The sequence below is a fragment of the Phyllobates terribilis genome, unplaced genomic scaffold, assembly GCF_046119375.1.
Source record: "Phyllobates terribilis strain yellow unplaced genomic scaffold, ASM4611937v1 Scaffold_3__8_contigs__length_932513732, whole genome shotgun sequence".
NCBI lineage: Eukaryota > Metazoa > Chordata > Amphibia > Anura > Dendrobatidae > Phyllobates > Phyllobates terribilis.
This window is the reverse complement of record NW_027362763.1, coordinates 417,425,834-417,448,311: the sequence shown is the minus strand read 5'-3', so window position 1 is coordinate 417,448,311 and position 22,478 is coordinate 417,425,834. Positions and strand designations below refer to the sequence as shown.

The following is a 22,478-nucleotide window of genomic DNA, read 5'->3' as shown; positions in this document are numbered from 1 at the left end:
ACACTTTTAGAAGAAATTGTGTGACACATTTTGGCACCATTTTTACCCATTGCCCTGTGTGAAAATGTAAAATCTGAGGGTAAAACATTTTTTTGTGGTAAAAACATAATTATGTTTTCTTCACTGCCCAATGGTATAAATTTAAAAATTAAAAAATACTCACTACTTCCCTAGATGAATTCCTTGAGAGGTGTAGTTTACAAAATGGCTTCACTTGTGGGGGTTTCTGCTGTTTCGGCATGTCAGGGGCTCTTCAAATGTGACATGGTGTCTGCAACTTATCCCAGCCAACATAGCGCTCCTTTCTCTTCCGAACCCTGCCGTACACCAAAGCAGTGGTTTTCCCCCACATATGGGGTATCGGTGTACTCAGGAGAAATTGCACAACAAATTTCACGGTGCAATTTCTCGTGTTATCCTTATGATAATGCAAAATTAGGGAATGAAAAACATTTTTTGTGGGAAAAATGTGAAAATTTTATTTTTACGGCTTAATATTATAAACTTCTGTGAAGCAGCTGGGGGTGCAAGGTGCTCACCACACATCTAGATAAATTCCCTAGGGGGTCTAGTTTCCAAAATGGTGGCACTTGTGGGGGGTTCCACTGTTTAGACACATTAGGGGCTCCCCAAATGCGACATGGCGTCCGCTAATTATTCAAAAAATTTTACATTCAAAAAGTCAAATGGCGCTCCTTCCCTTCCAAACCCTGCCATGCGCCCAAACAGTGGTTTGCCTCCACATATGGGGTATCGGCGTGTTCAGGAGAAATTTCACAACAAATTTCATGGTGCAATTTATCCTATTACCCTTATGATAATGCAAAATTAAGGGATGAAAAACGTTTTTGTGGGAAAAATGTGAAAATTTTATTTTTACAGCTCAATATTATAAACTTCTGTGAAGCACCTTGGGGTTCAAGGTGCTCACCACACATCTAGATAAGTTCCCTAAGGGGTCTAGTTTCCAAAATGGTGTCACTTGTGGGGGGTTTCCACTGTTTAGGCACATCAGGGGCTCTCCAAACGCAACATGGCGTCTGCTAATTATTCAAACAAATTTTAAATTCAAAAAGTCTAATGGCGCTCCTTCCCTTCCGAACCCTGCAGTGCGCCCAAATAGTGGTTTTCCCTCACATATGGGGTATCAGCGCGCTCATGAGAAATTGCACTACAAATTGTGTATTCCATTTTTTCCTGTTACCCTTGTGAAAATAAAAAAATTGGGTCTAAAGTAACATTTTTGTGAAAAAAAGTTAAATGTTCATTGTTTTCTTCCACATTTCAAAAATTCCCGTGAAACACCTGAAGGGTTAATAAACTTCTTGAATGTGGTTTTGAGCACCTTGAGGGGTGCAGTTTTTAGAATGGTGTCACTTTTGGGTATTTTCTGTCATAAAGGCCCCTCAAAGTCACTTCAAATAAGATGTGGTCCCTAAAAAAATTGTTTTTGTAAATTTTGTTGGAAAAATGAGAAATCGCTGGTCAACTTTTAACCCTTATAACTTCCTAACAAAAAAAAATGTTGGTTCCAAAATTGTGCTGATGTAAAGTAGACATGTGGGAAATGTTATTTATTAACTATTTTGTGTGACATATCTCTCTGATTTAAGAGCATGAAAATTCAAAGTTTGAAAATTGCAAAATTTTCAAAATTTTTGCCAAATTTCCGATTTTTTCACAAATAAACGCAAGTGATATCGAAGAAATTTTACCACTATCATAAAGTACAATATGTCACGAAAAAACAGTCTCAGAATCAGGGGAATCCGTTGAAGCGTTCCAGAGTAATTACTTCGTAAAGTGACAGAGGTCAGAATTGAAAAAATTGGCCCAGTCACGAAGGCAAAAACAGGCTCTGGTGCGAAGTAGTCCTGCACTAAGGATTAGTGTTGTTCAGTGTTGGGACCTGCTAGGAAGATAGCAGGAAAAACTCGGCAGGACTGTGTATAGCTGAACCCACGCCTGAGAAGACTCTGCACCCGTCAGGCTCTGAGCGGCCTGGCGCGGCCGTTGCCCACAGCAACCATTGTGTATGGACTTCTGTTAACCCAGCTGCGAACCGGAGGACTTTATGTTAACCCGTGTGTTGCTGAAATAAAAGCTGTTTATGTTGGACTTGCTTGGGTCACTGCCTCAGTTGCTGCACGGTGTGAACACCGCCGCCTTACAGCTTGTATGTATGTATGTACAGTGCAGACCAAAAGTTTGGACACACCTTCTCATTTAAAGATTTTTCTGTATTTTCATGACTATGAAAATTGTACATTCACACTGAAGGCATCAAAACTATGAATTAACACATGTGGAATTATATACTTAACAAAAAAGTGTGAAACAACTGAAATTATGTCTTATATTCTAGGTTCTTCAAAGTAGCCACCTTTTGCTTTGATGACTGCTTTTCACACTCTTGACATTCTCTTGATGAGCTTCAAGAGGTAGTCACCGGAAATGGTCTTCCAACAGTCTTGAAGGAGTTCCCAGAGATGCTTAGCACTTGTTGGCCCTTTTGCCTTCACTCTGCGGTCCAGTTTACCCCAAACCATCTCGATTGGGTTCAGGTCTGGTGACTGTGGAGGCCAGGTCATCTGGCGTAGCACCCCATCACTCTCCTTTTTTGTCAAATAGCCCTTACACAGCCTGGAGGTGTGTTTGGCGTCATTGTCCTGTTGAAAAATAAATGATGGTCCAACGAAACGCAAACCGGATGGAATAGCATGCCGCTGCAAGATGCTGTGGTAGCCATGCTGGTTCAGTATGCCTTCAATTTTGAATAAATCCCCAACAGTGTCACCAGCAAAGCACCCCCACACCATCACACCTCCTCCTCCATGCTTCACGGTGGGAACCAGGCATGTAGAGTCCATCAGTTCACCTTTTCTGCGTCGCACAAAGACACAGTGGTTGGAACCAAAGATCTCAAATTTGGACTCCTCAGACCAAAGCACAGATTTCCACTGGTCTAATGTCCATTCCTTGTGTTCTTTAGCCCAAACAAGTCTCTTCTGCTTGTTGTCCGTCCTTAGCAGTAGTTTCCTAGCAGCTATTTTACCATGAAGGCCTGCTGCACAAAGTCTCCTCTTAACAGTTGTTGAAGAGATGTGTCTGCTGCTAGAACTCTGTGTGGCATTGACTTGGTCTCTAATCTGAGCTGCTGTTAACCTGCGATTTCTGAGGCTGGTGACTCTGATAAACTTATCCTCAGAAGCAGAGGTGACTCTTGGTCTTCCTTTCCTGGGGCGATCCTCATGTGAGCCAGTTTCTTTGTAGCACTTGATGGTTTTTGCAACTGCACTTGGGGACACTTTCAAAGTTTTCCCAATTTTTCACACTGACTGACCTTCATTTCTTAAAGTAATGATGGCCACTTGTTTTTCTTTACTTAGCTGTTTTTTTCTTGCCATAATACAAATTCTAACAGTCTATTCAGTAGGACTATCAGCTGTGTATCCACCAGACTTCTGCACAACACAACTGATGGTCCCAACCCCATTTATAAGACAAGAAATCCCACTTATTAAACCTGACAGGGCACACCTGTGAAGTGAAAACCATTTCCGGTGACTACCTCTTGAAGCTCATCAAGAGAATGCCAAGAGTGTGCAAAGCAGTCATCAAAGCAAAAGGTGGCTACTTTGAAGAACCTAGAATATAAGACATATTTTCAGTTGTTTCACACTTTTTTGTTAAGTATATAATTCCACATGTGTTAATTCATAGTTTTGATGCCTTCAGTGTGAATGTACAATTTTCATAGTCATGAAAATACAGAAAAATCTTTAAATGAGAAGGTGTGTCCAAACTTTTGGTCAGTACTGTATATCTATATCAACCTATCGACATAACCCTGAAATGTCAAAATATAACCTCAATTGTTGTCTCCGTTCATTGAAATGTAAAAAGATAAATAATACAGAAATTTTATATAATATGAAGTGATTATATTCTTATTTCATGATTAGACCAACTTTTCTCAGCTGTGAATAACTAAAGGGGTTGTCTGGGACCTTTATATCATAGCCTGTCCTCGGTATAGGTCATCAATATCTCTTCCTTACTCAGGCAGCAGCTGGAAGTGCTCAGTTGTGGAGCTGTACAGGACAGCTCTGTCAACTATTTAATAAAAGCTATAATAAAAAAAAATATGTATGTTAGGTTTATTATAGTTATTCATTATGGGGTTTATAATATATATATATATATATATATATATATATTATAATTATTATTATTAATAATAATTAACTATAACAAAACTTACATACAGTGCCTACAAGTAGTATTCAACCCCCTGCAGATTTAGCTGGTTGACACATGCGGAATTAACTTGGCATTGTGACATTTGTACTGTAGATCAGCCTGGAAGTGGGAAATGCAATGCAGCAATTTTTTTCTTTTTTTTTTTTTTTTTTTTTTTTAAAACGTTAAAAGTTAATTCAGAGTGTCATTTATTATTCAACCCCTCAAACCACAAGAATTCTGTTTGGTCCCCCTAAAGTATTAAGAAGTAGTTCAGGCACCAAGAATAATGAGCTTCACATGTGTGGATTAAAGATCTCTTTTGCCAGCCTTTTCTGACTATTTAAGACCCTCCCCAAACTTGTGAACAGCACTCAGACATGGTCAACATGGGAAAGACAAAGGAGCATTCCAAGGCCATCAGAGACAAGATCGTGGAGGGTCACAAGGCTGGCAAGGGGTACAAAACCCTTTCCAAGGAGTTGGGCCTACCTGTCTCCACTGTTGGGAGCATCATCCGTAAGTGGAAGGCTTATGGAATTACTGTTAGCCTTCCACGGCCTGGACAGCCTTTGAAAGTGTCCTCCCGTGCCGAGGCCAGGCTTGTCCGAAGAGTCAAGGCTAACCCAAGGACAACAAGGAAGGAGCTCCGGGAAGATCTCATGGCAGTGGGGACATTGGTTTCAGTCAATACCATAAGTAACGTACTCCACCGCAATGGTCTCCGTTCCAGACGAGCCTGTATGGTACCTTTACTTTCAAAGCGTCATGTCAAGGCTCGTCTACAGTTTGCTCATGATCACTTGGAGGACTCTGAGACAGACTGGTTCAAGGTTGTATGGTCTGATGAGACCAAGATCGAGATCTTTGGTGCCAACCACACACGTGACGTTTGGAGACTGGATGGCACTGCATACGACCCCAAGAATACCATCCCTACAGTCAAGCATGGTGGTGGCAGCATCATGCTGTGGGGCTGTTTCTCAGCCAAGGGGCCTGGCCATCTGGTCCGCATCCATGGGAAGATGGATAGCACGGCCTACCTGGAGATTTTGGCCAAGAACCTCCGCTCCTCCATCAAGGATCTTAAGATGGGTCGTAATTTCATCTTCCAACAAGACAACGACCCAAAGCACACAGCCAAGAAAACCAAGGCCTGGTTCAAGAGGGAAAAAGTCAAGGTGTTGGAGTGGCCTAGTCAGTCTCCTGACCTTAACCCAATTGAAAACTTGTGGAAGGAGCTCAAGAATAAAGTCCACATGAGACACCCAAAGAACCTAGATAACTTGGAGAAGATCTGCATGGAGGAGTGGGCCAAGATAACTCCACAGACCTGTGCCGGCCTGATCAGGTCTTATAAAAGACGATTATTAGCTGTAATTGCAAACAAGGGTTATTCCACAAAATATTAAACATAGGGGTTGTATAATAATTGACCCACACTTTTATGTTTAAAATTTAATAAAATTCAACTGAGCGACATAACTTTTTGGTTTGTAAGATTTATGCTTCTGTTCATAAAACCTACTCTCGTTTGCAGTTTGAAGGCTCTAACTTATTTGCATCTTATCAAACCAGCTAAATCTGCAGGGGGTTGAATACTACTTGTAGGCACTGTATGTGGGGAGCTCTTAAAACTGTGATTTTTTATAATCTGATTATGTGGATTGGTGCTTTCCAGAATAATGATGAAACACGAGAAAAGTCTTGGAGGTTCAGATCAATCTTCGATATCCTCTTGGGATTTTTTGCTTTTATTTTTTTAAATAACCGATAACCTCCCTCAATTTTTTTTTATTTCCTACATATAATATGACCCGTCCTCGGCAGGGTTTTGGCCAAATTTCTGATGAAAATTATATATATTTGGTATGCTTTTAATTTCCTCTTGCTTGTCTTTTGCAACTGAATGCATCTCGGATAACTCCAGGAATTGATGTAATTAGTTTTCTGCTATGCATGGAAGATGGATTATACTTAACACCCATTAAAGTGCACTGCAAAAACTGTCATGGAAAACCAAAGTTTGCTGGTGCAATTAAGACTTTCTCTGGCTGGGTTTTAATTCCATTTTGAAGAAATACTTTTACTTTTCTTTTTCATATATTCTAAGATTGTACAATATTCTTACTCAAAACGCTATTATGAAGAAATTGTGGTAAAAAAAATAATACAAATTGAGAGTGCTCAGTGGTTGATACGTTTTAATGGCTAACTGAAAGCTGATAACAATTTGCAAGCTTTCCAGACTATTTGGGTCTTTGGATCAGGCATGAAGATACCTATGTATTCTGGCAAGCTTGGTATTTGTCATCACTTTTTCAGTTAGCCATTTGAACCTTAACGCAAAATCACATACATGTTTGTGATTGCAAGGGTGATCATGTGTGGAGAGGGCTCAGGAGCTGAACTCTCTCCACATGTCTATAATGGCAGCATCTATGTCTAACAGCGGTGGTTGGAGCTGAGTTCCGATTGATGCTTTTGACTATTTAAATTCCGTTGTGTTGTTTAAATGTTGCATGTCATGGTGCTTGAATGTACCGGTTCGGCACCGGTGGGTTACCATGGCAGCCCCCATCACTGCCGACTTGGTATTCCTGTGAAGCTCAGCCACAGGTTAATCTTCATAGAAGATCGAGATTTTCACTATGTACTATACTGTTAACTATATACTGTAGTATTGCAGTAGATAGTATAAGTGATTGGTCAATTGCAGGTTCAAGTCCCCTTACCTGCGATTTTCCAGTCACTCATAATATTAGATATCAAGCAACATATATATTTTTTTAAATATAAAAAAATATAACCATTCAGATCAACTCCTTTTCCCCTATTAAAAATAAAGACATTAAAAAACTTATTTGTTATCGCCACTCCCATAAAAGAAGTTCGGTCTACCAAAATATAAAATTAATTAACTCATACAATCGGAACCATAATTAAAATAAAAATAAAAACAACAGAATTTACAGTGGCATGTAAAAGTTTGGGCAGCCCTGGTCAAAATTTTTGTTAGTGTGCACAGTTAAGCAAGTTGAAGATGAAATGATCTTTAAGAGGACTGAAGTTAAAGATGACACATTTCCTTTGTATTTTAGGCAAATATATATGTATACTGTATATTTTTTCATCTTTTACATTTTAAAAATTACAAAAAGGAAAATGGGTCGATGCAAAAGTTTGGGCACCCTGCATGATTAGTACCTAGTACCACCCCCTTTTGAAAGTATCACAGTTTGTAAACGCTTTTTGTAACCAGCCAAGAGTCTTTCACTTCTTGTTTGAGGGATTTTCATCCATTCTTTCTTGGAAAATTCTTCCAGTTCTATGAGATTCCGGGGTCGTCTTGCATGAACTGCTACTTTGAGGTCTAGCCACAGATTTTCAGTGATGTTCAGATCAGGGGAATGTGAGGGCCATTGTAAAACCTTCAGCTTGTTCCTTTTGAGGTAGTCTATTGTGGAGTTTGACGTGTGTTTAGGATCATTATCCATTTGTAGAAGCCATCCTCTTTTCAACTGAATCTTTTTTTACAGATGGTTTGTTAGCATTAAGAATTTGTTGAAATGTCATTGAATCCATTCTTCCCTCTACCCGTGAAATGTTCCCTGTACCATTGGCTGCAACACAACCCCAAAACATGATTGATGCACCCCCATGCTTAATGGTTGGTGAGATGTTCTTTTCCTGAAATTCAGTGCCCTTTTTTTGTACATGCATACCTTTGATCATTGTGGTCAAAGAGTTCTATTTTAAAATCATCGGTCCACAGGACTTGTTTCCAAAATGCATCAGGCTTGTTTATATGTTCTTTTGCATACTTTTGACGCTGAATTTTATGGTGAGGATGCAAGAGAGGTTTTCTTCTGATGACTCTTCCATGAAGGCCATATTTGTGCAGGTGTCTCTGAACAGTAGAACAATGTACCACAACTACAGAGTCTGCAAAATCTTTATGAAGGTCTTTTGCAGTCAAGCGGGGGTTTTATATTTGCCTGTCTAGCAATTCTACAAGCAGCTCTCACTGAAATTTAGCTTTTTCTTCCAGACCTTATCTTGACCTCCACTGTTCCTGTTAACTGCCATTTCTTAATTACATTTTGAACTGAGGAAAGAACAACTTGAAAATGTTTTTCTATCTTATCGTCATCTCCTGCTTTGTGGGTTTCCTTCATTTTCAGAGTGCTAGGCAGCTGCTTAAAAGCTCCATGGCTGCTGTTTGTGGCATAAGGTCAGAGGAGGAGTTTTTATAAATCTTCGAAATGTGCATCACCTGGCCTTTCCTAATGATGATAGTGAACAAGCCTAACAGGCTAATTAAGGTCTGAAACCTTGGTAAAAGTTATCTGAGCACACACATCTCCAAGGGTGACCAAAGTTTTGCATCTGCCGATTCTCCTTTTTGTCATTTTTAAATGTAAAAAATGACAATATAATTTTTTTTTACCTAAAATACGAAGGAAATGTGTCATCTTTTAACTTTGAGCCTTTTAGAGATCATTTCATCTTCAACTTGCTTAACTGTTCACAATAACAGTAATTTTGACCAGGTGTGCCAAACGTTTACATGCCACTGTAGTTTTAAATCATTACTTATACCCTTATCAACATACAGTACAGACCAAAAGTTTGGACACACCTCATTTAAAGATTTTTCTGTATTTTCATGACTATGAAAATTGTACATTCACACTGAAGGCATCAAAACTATGAACTAACACCTGTGGAATTATATACTTAACAAAAAAGTGTGAAACAACTGAAAATATGTCTTATATTCTAGGTTCTTCAAAGTAGCCACCTTTTGCTTTGATGACTGCTTTGCACACTCTTGGCATTCTCTTGATGAGCTTCAAGAGGTAGTCACCGGAAATGGTTTTCACTTCACAGGTGTGCCCTGTCAGGTTTAATAAGTGGGATTTCTTGCCTTATAAATGGGGTTGGGACCATCAGTTGTGTTGTGCAGAAGTCTGGTGGATACACAATTGATAGTCCTACTGAATAGACTGTTAGAATTTGTATTATGGCAAGAAAAAAGCAGCTAAGTAAAGAAAAACGAGTGGCCATCATTACTTTAAGAAATGAAGGTCAGTCAGTCCGAAAAATTGGGAAAACTTTGAAAGTGTCCCCAAATGCAGTTGCAAAAACCATCAAGCGCTACAAAGAAACTGTCTCACATGAGGACTGCCCCAGGAAAGGAAGACCAAGAGTCACCTCTGCTTCTGAGGATACTTTTTTCCGAGTCACCAGCCTCAGAAATTGCAGGTTAACAGCAGCTCAGATTAGAGACCAGGTCAATGCCACACAGAGTTCTAGCAGCAGACACATCTCTACAACAACTGTTAAGAGGAGACTTTGTGCAGCAGGCCTTCATGGTAAAATAGCTGCTAGGAAACCACTGCTAAGGACAGGCAACAAGCAGAAGAGACTTGTTTGGGCTAAAGAACACAAGGAATGAATATTAGACCAGTGGAAATCTGTGCTTTGGTCTGATGAGTCCAAATTTGAGATCTTTGGTTCCAACCGCTGTGTCTTGTGCGACGCAGAAAAGGTGAACGGATGGACTCTACATGCCTGGTTCCCACCGTGAAGCATGGAGGAGGAGGTGTGATGGTGTGGGGGTGCTTTGCTGGTGACACTGTTGGGGATTTATTCAAAATTGAAGGCATACTGAACCAGCATGGCTACCACAGCATCTTGCAGCGGCATGCTATTCCATCCGGTTTGCGTTTAGTTGGACCATCATTTATTTTTCAACAGTACAATGACCCCAAACACACCTCCAGGCTGTGTAAGAGCTATTTGACCAAGAAGCAGAGTGATGCTACGCCAGATGACCTGGCCTCCATAGTCACCAGACCTGAACCCAATCGAGATGGTTTGGGGTGAGCTGGACCGCAGAGTGAAGGCAAAAGGGGCAACAAGTGCTAAGCATCTCTGGGAACTCCTTCAAGATTGTTGGAAGACCATTTCCGGTGACTACCTCTTGAAGCTCATCAAGAGAATGCCAAGAGTGTGCAAAGCAATCATCAAAGAAAAGGTGGCTACTTTGAAGAACCTAGAATATAAGACATATTTTCAGTTGTTTCACACTTTTTGGTTAAGTATATAATTCCACATGTGTTAATTCATAGTTTTTATGCCTACAGTGTGAATGTACAATTTTCATAGTCATGAAAATACAGAAAAATCTTTAAATGAGAAGGTGTGTCCAAACTTTTGGTCTGTACTGTATATTGTGGCGAGACGACTCACTCGGCTGCTTCCGGAAGTAGACTCAGGACACGGTTTCCTCTGCAGGTCTATTGTAGTGGCATAGGCACTGCAGAGTCAGCAAAATAAACACGGCCTTTCTGGCGTAACGGCAAAGCAGAAACATAAAGTATAGCACAGTCCATAAGTGAGCGGGTTCCTCCTGCTCTCGGTATCACCAGCCATTCAGCCAAAGTCCTTTTGTTGAGCTCTCTAGCTTCCACACACAGCCTGGAGACTTCACTCATCTGCCCCAGCTGTCTGCTTAACCTCTGCTAGACTATAAAATTACGGGGGACCCCACGTCAATTTTTTTGATAAATTTTTAATTTTAACAGTAAATGACAAGTACAGTAACCAACACTGTCACTGTACTAATTATGTATGTGACTGACCTCTTTCTATCTTTCTATTCTATGTGTGTTGTTCTGTTCTTTCTATTCTAAATTGTCGGGTACCGCTGTGATTTTACAGTACACCGGCTGATGAATTGCCGGCTTTTAAAGAGACGGGTGCTTGAAAATCGGACGGCACTCCCATGGTCCAAATGCCGTGTGATTTTTTTCACGCACCCATTAACTTGCATTGTCGAGTCTCGTCCGAGATATGTGGCAAATCGCAGCATGCTGCAATTTTTTTTTTTCAGCCCGATTTCAGCTGAGAAAAAAATTGCAGATTAGATGTCACTCATTGATTAACATTGGTCCGAGTGCAATCCTATTTTTTTATCGGATTGCACTTGTCCGCTTTTCTCGCAGATAAGTATGAGCCCTTATAGTGATGGCAATCTGACCATGGGCCCCCTGGAGCCTCGGGCCCCGACAGTATCCCAGATTGCCCTCATTAAAATCCGCCTATACATCCTGCCTATGGGTTGGGCAACATGTATTAGCTGTCAGATTCCCTTTAAGTTTTGAGAGAAGTTGAACCTATACAGCGCAAGCAAACTGAATTTCTGATTCTGTAGTGGATATTTAACAACTTAATTTATTGACTATGCACTGTTTAGCCATCTGCCTGGCAAATATGCTAAATGGTTTCTAAGCCCAGTAATCAGCAGTTTCTCATGTCTTGTGGTAAATTTGGAGTATGCTGCCAGCACTGTGACTTCCAAGTAACTGACAGCCAATGTCAGCAGGCCGCGCGACTGCTTTCGGGCCCCTGAGCCGGAGGGGCCCGGTGTCAGCGCCTGCATCAGGAACCCCCACATCGGGCCCCCTCTCCGGGCTGCCAGCGCTGCCCCTCCGGCCACCCAGTGCCTATTGGCAGATGCCGATACTGTTGAAAACAATGATGGAGGACAGAGCGCCATGTGACACTCCCTCTCCCATCACTCCCCCTCTGTGTCTGACTCGGCAGACGCGATTACGTCACTTCATTGCGCGCCATGCTGTGTCAGGTAGTAGAGCTGATGAGACGCGCTGCAGAGACCAGAGCAGCGTAGAACGAGGAGGAGAGGTGAGTATTGTATTTATTTGTTTTTTTAAATCAGTGAGTACGTGGTGGCCATAATATTGGACACGGTGGGTGCATTTTCCCCCTATGGAGGCTGCACTATACCCTATGGGGGGTGCATTATATTGTATGAAGGGCCAAGGGGAGTGCATTATATTGTACACTCCCTGACAGAAGTTATGTCGCTTATCAATGTTATGTACATAAAAGCTTATAACCTGACGTTAAATTCATCCATTGGTTTTATAAATTATTCTTTTGAAAGCTGAAACCCTCCCAAATTTGGTTTTGGTTAAGAAAATAAATTGGCATCAATGCTGAAATGTTGATCATTTAATGAACACAGAATGGTCAGATTTTGGCAAGACAAAAGTTTTGTCGCCCACAGAAAGTAATGTGATATTCAAACAAATAATTATCTTAAAATACAAATATATGTTGCATAACATTGGTGAATGAAGTTCTGGTGCTATTAGTCATATTTAATATTTTGTGTGACTTCCATGAGCTTGAAGGACTACATCCATGCTGTTCAACAATGATTCATACAATTTATTAATGAAGTCATCAGGAATAGCAAAGAATGCAGTCTTACATGCCTCCCAGAGTTCATCTAGATTCTTTGGTTTTGTCTTCCAAGCTTCCTCTTTCATCCTATCCCAAACATGCTCAATGATGTTCATGTCTGGTGACTGGGCTGGCCAGTCCTTGAGCACCTTGATCTTTTTTGCCTGGAGGAACTTTGTTGTAGAGATGGATGTATGAGATGGAGCACCATCCTGCTGCAGAATTTGACCCCTTTTATGATTTGGAATGTAAGAGGTAGCTAATACTTCTTGATATTTTAGGCTATTGATATTGCCTTCCACCTTGCAAATGTTTTGCACACCCCCATACTGAATGTAACCCCAGACCATGATCTTTCCACCACCAAATATAACTGTTTTCTGGGTGTGTTTTGGATTCATACGGGCTCTAGTAGGTCTCCTGCAGTATTTGCGGCGGCTGTGGTGTAATTCTACTGAAGATTCATCAGAGAAATCCATCATCTGCCACTTTTCCAGCATCCATCTGTTTAGCAGGCTGTGGGACTTTGCAAATGCCACACAGTTTTTTATTTGCCTTTTGTTTAGTGCTGACTTCCGGGCACTGATTCGACCATGGAGGCCATTTCGAGACAGAATCCTACAAACTGTTCTAGTTGACACAGGGACATGAGGTGACCAGGCCTGTTGGAGCTCTGCTGCAGTGAAAGAGGGGCTTGCTTTGGATTTTCTAACCAACAAACGTTCCTCCTGAGCAGTTGTCTTGCGGGGTCTGCCGGACCTGGGCTTGTCAAACACCTATCCAGTCTCTTCAAATCTTTTTTTAATTCTTTGTACTTGACGCTGAGACAGATTAAAGGTGCCAGCCACCTCTGCAGTGGATCTGGTCTTCAGCCTCTTGATAATCAAGGCTTTGGTCGCAGGGTGGATTTTTTGGCATGTTGTCAGAGCTCAAGTTGCAGTTCAAGTGAAGGTCTGGGGTGCTGGGTTTCTTTTTATACACACCCACTAATTAACCGATCATTTACTGAGCACTGGTGAGGATGTAAACTAGGATTGGGTGCATTATATGACCAGGCGACAAAACTTTTGTCTTGCCAAAATCTGACCATTCTGTGTTCATTAAATGATCAATATTTTCAGCATTGATGCCAATTTATTTTCTTAACCAAAACCAAATTTGGGAGGGTTTCAGCTTTCAAAAGAGTAATTTATAAAACCAATGGATGAATTTAACATCAGGTTATAAGCTTTTATTTACATAACATGGATAAGCGACATAACTTCTGTTAGGGAGTGTATGGAGGACCAAGGGGAGTGCACTATATTGTGTGGAGGACCTTGGGGGGTGTATTATATTGTGTGAAGGACCATGGGGGGTACATTATATTATATGGAGGACCATGGGGGGGTGCATTATATTGTGTGGAGGACCATGAGGGGTGCATTATATTGTATGGAGGACCATGGGGCGTGCATTATATTGTATGGAGGACCATGGGGGGTGCATTATATTGTATGGAGAACCATGGTGGGTGCATTATATCGTATGGAGGACAATGGGGGGTGCATTATATTGTATGGAGGCCCATGACAGGTGCATTATATCGTATGTAGGACAATGGGGGTGTATTATACTATATGGAGGACCATGGGGAGAGCATTTTATTATATGGAGGACCATGGCGAGTGCATTATACTATGTGAAGGATTATGGGGGGCGCATTATACTATATGGAAGGCTATGTGGGGCCATTATAATATTTGGAGGGCTATGTGGGGAGCCATTATACTGTATGCAAGCAATTGTACAGTGTGAAGGTTTGTGTGGTGTCCATCTTACTGTTTGGAGGCCTGGTGCAGGCCATTATACAGTGTGGGGCCATTATACTGTATGTAGGCCCATTAAACTGCATTGGAGACTGTGTGGGGGATCATACTGTGTTGGGGGTCACTATACTTTGCCTTAGGAGTTAAAGTGGAGTACAGTAGGGTCATTATACTGTGTGGAGGCTAATGTAAAGGTATTCACCCACCATCAGTATCATACTGTGTTTGGGGGGGGGGGGGGCACTTTTGTTGGCATAATACTTCATGGTGATAATGAAAGAGGAATCTAGGACTTCAGCAGTGGGAAAATTACTATGTAAAGGCTGGAAAGTTGTGATATACAGTACAGACCAAAAGTTTGGACACACCTCATTTAAAGATTTTTCTGTATTTTCATGACTATGAAAATTGTACATTCGCACTGAAGGCATCAAAACTATGAATTAACACATGTGGAATTATATACTTAACAAAAAAGTGTGAAACAACTGAAAATATGTCATATTCTAGGTTCTTCAAAGTAGCCACCTTTTGCTTTGATGACTGCTTTGCACACTCTTGGCATTCTCTTGATGAGCTTCAAGAGGTAGTCCCTGGAAATAGTTTTCACTTCACAGGTGTGCCCTGTCAGATTTAATAAGTGGGATTTCTTGCCTTATAAATGGGGTTGGGACCATCAGTTGTGTTGTGCAGAAGTCTGGTGGATACACAGCTGATAGTCCTACTGAATAGACTGTTAGAATTTGTATTATGGCAAGAAAAAAGCAGCTAAGTAAAGAAAAACGAGTGGCCATCATTACTTTAAGAAATGAAGGTCCGTCATTCCGAAAAATTGGGAAAACTTTGAAAGTGTCCCCAAGTGCAGTTGCAAAAACCATCTAGCGCTACAAAGAAACTGGCTCACATGAGGACCGCCCCAGGAAAGGAAGACCAAGAGTCACCTCTGCTTCTGAGGATAAGTTTATCCGAGTCACCAGCCTCAGAAATCGCAGGTTAACAGCAGCTCAGATTGGAGACCAGGTCAATGTCACACAGAGTTCTAGCAGCAGACACCTCTCTTCAACAGCTGTTAAGAGGAGACTTTGTGCAGCAGGCCTTCATGGTAATATAGCTGCTAGGAAACCACTGCTAAGGACAGGCAACAAGCAGAAGAGACTTGTTTGGGCTAAAGAACACAAGGAATGGACATTAGACCAGTGGAAATCTGTGCTTTGGTCTGATGAGTCCAAATTTGAGATCTTTGGTTCCAACCACCGTGTCTTTGTGCGATGCAGAAAAGGTGAACGGATGGACTCTACATGCCTGGTTCCCACCGTGAAGCATGGAGGAGGAGGTGTGATGGTGTGGGGGTGCTTTGCTGGTGACACTGTTGGGGATTTATTCAAAATTGAAGGCATACTGAACCAGCATGGCTACCACAGCATCTTGCAGCGGCATGCTATTCCATCCGATTTGCGTTTAGTTGGACCATCATTTATTTTTCAACAGGACAATGACCCCAAACACACCTCCAGGCTGTGTAAGGACTATTTGACCAAGAAGGAGAGTGATGGGGTGCTACGCCAGATGACCTGGCTTCCACAGTCACCAGACCTGAACCCAATCCAGATGGTTTGGGGTGAGCTGGACCGCAGAATGAAGGCAAAAGGGCCAACAAGTGCTAAGTATCTCTGGGAACTCCTTCAAGATTGTTGGAAGACCATTTTCGGTGACTACCTCTTGAAGCTCATCAAGAGAATGCCAAGAGTGTGCAAAGCAGTCATTAAAGCAAAAGGTGGCTACTTTGAAGAACCTAGAATATAAGACATATTTTCAGTTGTTTCACACTTTTTTGTTAAGTATATAGTTCCACATGTGTTAATTCATAGTTTTGATGCCTTCAGTGTGAATGTACAATTTTCATAGTCATGAAAATACAGAAAAATCTTTAAATGAGAAGGTGTGTCCAAACTTTTGGTCTGTACTGTATGCTCTTCTGTGACCCCGACAATTATTTAATTTTTGTTTTTCTTTTTTTTTTTTGTGTGTGTGTGTGTGTGGCGTCCAATTAGAACTTCTGCTATGAGGCCCCATGATTTCTGTGTATACCCCTGCTGACAGCCCTGCTCTTTTCCATGTCTAGCACAGTAAATAGCATACTAAGCATATAGCAAAATCAGAAAGTCTCACCCTTCATGTAAAAGCAAATGTGTTACATCCGAGGCTCTTGCCAAAGAATGAATGTCTCTTTTCACTAAAAGTGAGACATTAATTTTCTTTTATCAATATCCTTCATTATATAATTTCCTGGAGAGAAAACAATTTTCTTTTTCTGTTGCCTAATATGTAATTGTAGTTGAAAAGCATCAAAGTGATATAATGTTCAAGCGTGTCACAGCAGTCTGTGTCACACCAGAGTGAGGGACTGAAGGAGAATTTGACTTTAGAAATGCTAACCATGTCCTTGAAAATGTCTTTACAAATAAGTATATGTGTGACATGTTCAGTCTGTGATCTATTAGTATACCTAAGTCTTTTTCACATGCACTAAGCAACAGCACATGTGAAAAAGACTTGGGTATACTAATAGATCACAGACTGCTGAACATGAGTCAACAGTGTGATGCAGCAGCAAAAAAGCAAACACAATTTTGGATTGCATTAACAGAAGCATAGAGTCTAGATCACGTGAAGCAATTATCCCCCTCTACTCCTCTTTGGTCAGGCCCCATCTGGAATACGGTGTCCAGTTCTGGGCACCACATTTTAAAAAAGACATTGAAAAACTGGAGCCATTTCAGAGAAGAGCTACCAGGATGGTGACCTGTCTGCAATGTCCTACAAGGAATGGTTAAAGGATCTGGAAATGTTTAGCTTGCAAAAGAGAAGACTGAGAGGAGACTTAATAACTGTCTACAGATATCTGAAGGGATGTCACACTGTAAAGGGATCGGGTTTATTCTCATTTGCACAAAGAAAGACTAGAAGCAAAGGGATGAAACTGAACGGCAAAAGATACAGATTAAATATTAGAAGAAAACTTTTTGATAGTGAGGGTGATCAATGAGTGGAACAGGTTGCCATGAGACGTGGTGAGTTCTCATTCAATGGAAGTCTTCAAAACAGAGGCTGGACAGACATCTGCCTGAGATTGTTTAGTGAATCCTGCATTGAGCAGGGGGTTGGACACGATACCCTGGAGGTCCCTTCCAACTCTAACATTCTATGATTCTAATATATATATTATTTTCGTATTATGTCCGTATTTTTCGGTCTATAAGACGCACCGGACCATAAGACGCACCCAGGTTTTGAAGGACGAAAATAGAAATAAAATTGAAGCAAACAATGTGGTCATGATGCATTGTTATGGGGGAGGGGGTCTGGTGCTGACACTGTTATAGAGTTAATGTCCCCCAATTCTGTACTACTATCCCCCATCCTGTTATATGTGACCCCCCATCCCCATCCTGGTATATATGGCACCCCATTACCCATCCTGGTATGCATGGCACCCTTCATCACCATCCTGGTATGCATGGCACCCTTCATCCCCATCCTGGTATGCATGGCACCCTTCATCCCCATCCTGGTATTTGTAACATCCCTGGTGGCGTGCTTGCATAGTGCACCACCTCCCACCATGCAAGATCGCAATCTTACCCATCAGTCCAGCTTGCAAACCTTGCTCCAGTTCATGCTGTGCGCATGTCTTGATTGCTTAGGGCGGCGGCCCGGTTACTTCCTGATTCTTATAGCTGCTGTGGGCGCACTCCTAATGCGTCCCCAGCCTATTGCTGTGAGTCACTGGATATTTAAACCCCCTCCACCCAGAAGGAGGTGCCTGAGCAACACTTTCTATCAGTGTGCTCCTTGCATCTGAGTTGCCAGGTCTTGTCCTGTATCTTGTCTGTTTCTGCCACCCTGGGGGCTGCATACCTAGGCCTGTTATCTCTGTCTTCTAGTCTGTTTCTGCCACCCTGGGGGCTGCATACCCAGGCCTGTTATCTCTGACTTCTAGTCTGTTTCCGCCTCTGGGGGCTGTATACCCAGGCTCGTTCCTGTATCTCTTTGCAGTATCAGTTCCTGTCTGATCTGTCCCCTAGCCTGTTACCTGTTTTTCTCTATGTCCGTACCTTCCCTTTTCCTGCAGTGTCTGAACCTGCACCTAACTCCAACTCGTTGTCTCTGTACTTCTGTTTGTGAGTTTTGTGTCCACTCGCTACTTCATTGTAAGTACCTTGTGTGTATCTGGTTCTGCTTGTCCCTTTTCCCTTCCTCCGTATCTACCTCCTGTGTTCTAGCCATCTTCCTGTATTTTCTAGTCTGTTCCATGTGAACAGAGCCCTGTCCTCTCTGCCTGCACCTGCAGCCCCATTCTGCTCTGCCTTGCCCACCGCTCCGGCGGTTCCTCTCTGCTCTGCCTTGTCCACCGCTCCGGCGGTTTCGCTCTGCTCTGCCTTGTCCACCGCACCTGCGGTTTCGCTCCGCTCTGCTTGCTCACCGCACCAGCGGTTCCTCTCTGCTCTGCCTTGTCCTCTGCTCCGGAGGTTTCTCTCTGCTCTGCCTTGCCCACCGCTCTGGCGGTTCCTCTCTGCTCTGCCTTGTCCACCGCTCCGGCGGTTTCGCTCTGCTCTGCTTACTCACCGCACTGGCAGTTTCACTCTGCTCTGCCTTGTCCACCGCTCCAGCGGTTCCACTCTGCTTTGCCTTGTCCTCCGCTCCAGCGGTTTCGCTTTACTCTGCTTGTCTACCGCATCTGCGGCTCTGTTCCTGTCTCCCAGTCTGTACTGGACCCTATCCAGCCTGTGCTCCAACCTGCTAGTATCTCCCTGTCTGCACTCCAGCCGTGCTTGCCAGTACCCACCTGTCTGCACTCCAGCCGTGCTTGCCAGTACCCACCTGTCTGCATACCAGCCGTGCTTGCCAGTACCCACCTGTCTGCATACCAGCCGTGCTTATCAGTACCCACCTGTCTGCATACCAGCCGTGCCTGCCAATACCCACCTGTCTGAATGCCAGCCTAACCTGCCTGTTCCTGCATTCCCCAGTGTGGGTCAACAGCTGCGACCGGGGTCTGACCTGGAGTAGCACCTGGTCCCTCTGCTCGGTTCCTCCTTGGTTCACGGAGTCGACTGAGCCGCCGTGCGACCTTGGTCGGATCGGGTTGATACTTAGTTACGCCCCTCCAGGCACTCCTCGGTTCATAGTACAGTAGGATCACTAATCACGCGCACGCCAGTCAGTCCAGGCGCGAGCGTAACAGTATGCATGGCACACCTCATTCCCTTCCTTGTATGCATGGCACACCTGATCCCCATCCTGGTATGTATGGCACCCCTCATTCCCATCCTGGTATGCATGGCACACCCTATCCTAGTATGCATAGCACCCCCATCCTGGTATGCATGGCACCCCTCATTCCCATCCTGGTATGCATGGCACCCGTCATCCTGGTATGCATGGCACCCCCATCCTGGTATGCATCGCACCCCTATCCCCATCACACTGTACACAAAAAAATAAACTATTCTACCCACCTCCCCTCTGCTCCAGCGCTGCGTCCTCTTCTGTCAGCAGCTGATCTCACCGTGTGAGCAGTTCATGACGTCATTTCCATGCGCTAAGATGAGCTGCTGGAATAGTCACTGCTCTCCATGCCCGGACTATTGGCGTGGGGAGTAGTGACTATTCATTCTTCTTAATAGCGCGCACACTGTCAGCCGGAGCCACGTCTCCTGCAGCTGCTTGGCGATCACGTGTTCCTGCTATTAAAGAGCATGAAAGTTCACTACTCCCCACACCCATGGGAATGTGGAGTAGTGAATATTCATACTCTATGATAGCAGGCACACATGATAGCCGAGCCGCTGCAGGAAGCCTGCGGCTGACACTGTGCGCACTATTAAGAAGAATGAATATTCATTGCTCCACATGCCCATGGGCGTGCGGAGCAGTGAATATTCATTTTCTTTAGCAACGAGCACAGTGTTGGCTCCTGTGCCCCGTTCCTCCCCTGCTGCTGCTCCCCCCTCTTCACTCATCCACAGCAACACCATTTGGACTATAAGACGCACCCCCCACTTTCCTCCAAAATTTTGGAGTAAAGAAGTGCATCTTACAGTCTGAAAAATACGGTATATATAATATATATGTTTTTCACTGGTTTAATAATAGTCTTCTAAATTGTTGCGTGTCTGATACTTGCCACATATATTGCTTCTCTTACAATGTCATCGCAAATGGTTTAGTGTCAAAGAAAGCCCCAAAAAATTGGTATTTTTTTTCATAATGGATGTGATACTGAGCGTGGCATCCAACTGAGTAACACATTTGGTTAGTGTTGTGAAGAAAACTCAGTCTGTCTGCTAGGCTAATAAGCATTGCGGTGAACACTCCCTCTAAGGGCTTGAAAACTCCCTCTAAGGGCTTGTTCACACAACCGTATTTTCCGCCTGACTGCTGTTTATGAAAAAAAATGGACAGCACTTGGACCGATGTTATTCAATAGGGCAGTGCAAATGAGGAAATTTAAAAAAAATGTTTTTCTTTTTCACTGATTGAATCTTTTTATGGAAAAAAAAAATCGTATATGCACTAGTTACTTCCATAAATCAGATGAGACTCACCCACTCAAGTCTATGGCTGCGTTTTGCATCCATTCGTTATGGATACATTGTAATTTTGTAACATAGGAAACAGTAAATGGTCCTGGAAATGATTACTAGCTGCTGTAAAGAAACAGGTTGCATACGGACTGCATATTTATGACAAGTGAGAAAAAAATTGACATAATTTTCTGGATGAAACACCGAGCAATTTTTTTTATACGCTCATGTGAACCTACCCTAACACTGATCTAGTAACAGGCAGCAGCTCTCTATACTCATACCCTAAAGTCCTTTTCAGTTGGATGCCAAACACTATATATAGAAATGGTTGTGTGAGATGTGTACTGGTTGTTTAAACCTAAATCGCCAAAAAATCCTATTTTAAACAATCCAAAATAAAACATAACTTTCAATTGTTTAATTAAAATATTGAATAACTAGTGCAAATCATATGTTCTGTCACTAGTTATTAATATCTTTAATTTAACAATTAAAATGTATGTTTTATTATGAATTGGTTAAAATGGGATTTTTTGACCTTTGGCTGTTGGACTTAAAATATTAGTTAATCCCCCCAATACCCCCAATAGCATTGAGCAATTTTGGTGTGATCAGATGTGTAGTGGAGGCTTTTACTACCTACTGGGTTAATTTTTAATGTGATAAATGATTCGCCACAAAGGAATAACATTGAAAAGTATATTCATTCAACCTGTATGTACAATTGAAATTTACTTTGCGCTTGTTTATATAAAGCGACAGATACCACAATCATGTTGAACTGAGGGTCTCCAATTGTCATTGTTGAATGATTGATTGCACATGATAATTGCCTAATATTTCACAAATGATGTTCTCTTAACGATTGTTTTGTTTCCCTATTCTTTTAGCTTTGGCTGTTAAACACTGATACAGTGTTGGTGGAAATAAAAAAATCTGCAAGTGCCAGCTCTTGCTTTTTCTCTGGAAATGCGTCCTGTGACTCGAAAAATGTTCCCGAAGTACAGAATGTTGCAAGGGTGCTATACATGTCATGTGTTGACAACCCCAACGCAGAGTAGGTATTTTTTTTATCTTTATTTTTTTAATGTTATTCACATTATTTTTTTTACAATATAGAAAGGATAGACTGGGGCATTTCTCCCATTAATCAAACCCGTTGTGCTCAGTTCAAGGTCTAGCAAGGATTCAGTTACCTTTTATTAATATACTATTTCAGCAACTACTTGAAAGTGACCTAGTTAAAAAAATAGTCAAAATGCTTTGAAATATTATGAATGTTCATAAAGAAAAAGTAATTTCCTTTTGTGCCCAAATGCATGCTATTTTCTAGGACATTTTTTCTCTAGTAGTCTGTTGAAGGAAACCCCATTTTTTGATTATGGGCCCTGTTTCCCAAAAACTGTGCTCTCCGGAAATTATTGTTAAAAAAAAATCCCACAGTGCAGTAAGCATGTCTGTAATTGACCTAGATACTATGTTATTTTAACACATTCCTTTCCAGATTGGTCAGCTTTGTGGCAATATATATTGATTGTCTCCTTTTATAAGGTGGTCATCA

At 42.1% G+C, this 22,478-nt stretch overlaps 1 protein-coding gene across 2 annotated transcripts in view; it reads left to right on the top strand.

Moving 5' to 3' along the window:
* UBE3D (ubiquitin protein ligase E3D) overlaps nucleotides 1-22,478 on the top strand; it is a 224,313-nt gene that overhangs the window by 68,328 nt on the left and 133,507 nt on the right. For both annotated transcript variants that reach the window (XM_073675630.1, XM_073675631.1), the window contains exon 8: nucleotides 21,808-21,974. In XM_073675630.1, coding sequence (XP_073531731.1) covers nucleotides 21,808-21,974 — 167 coding nt within the window. The remainder of the gene's footprint in view (nucleotides 1-21,807; nucleotides 21,975-22,478) is intronic.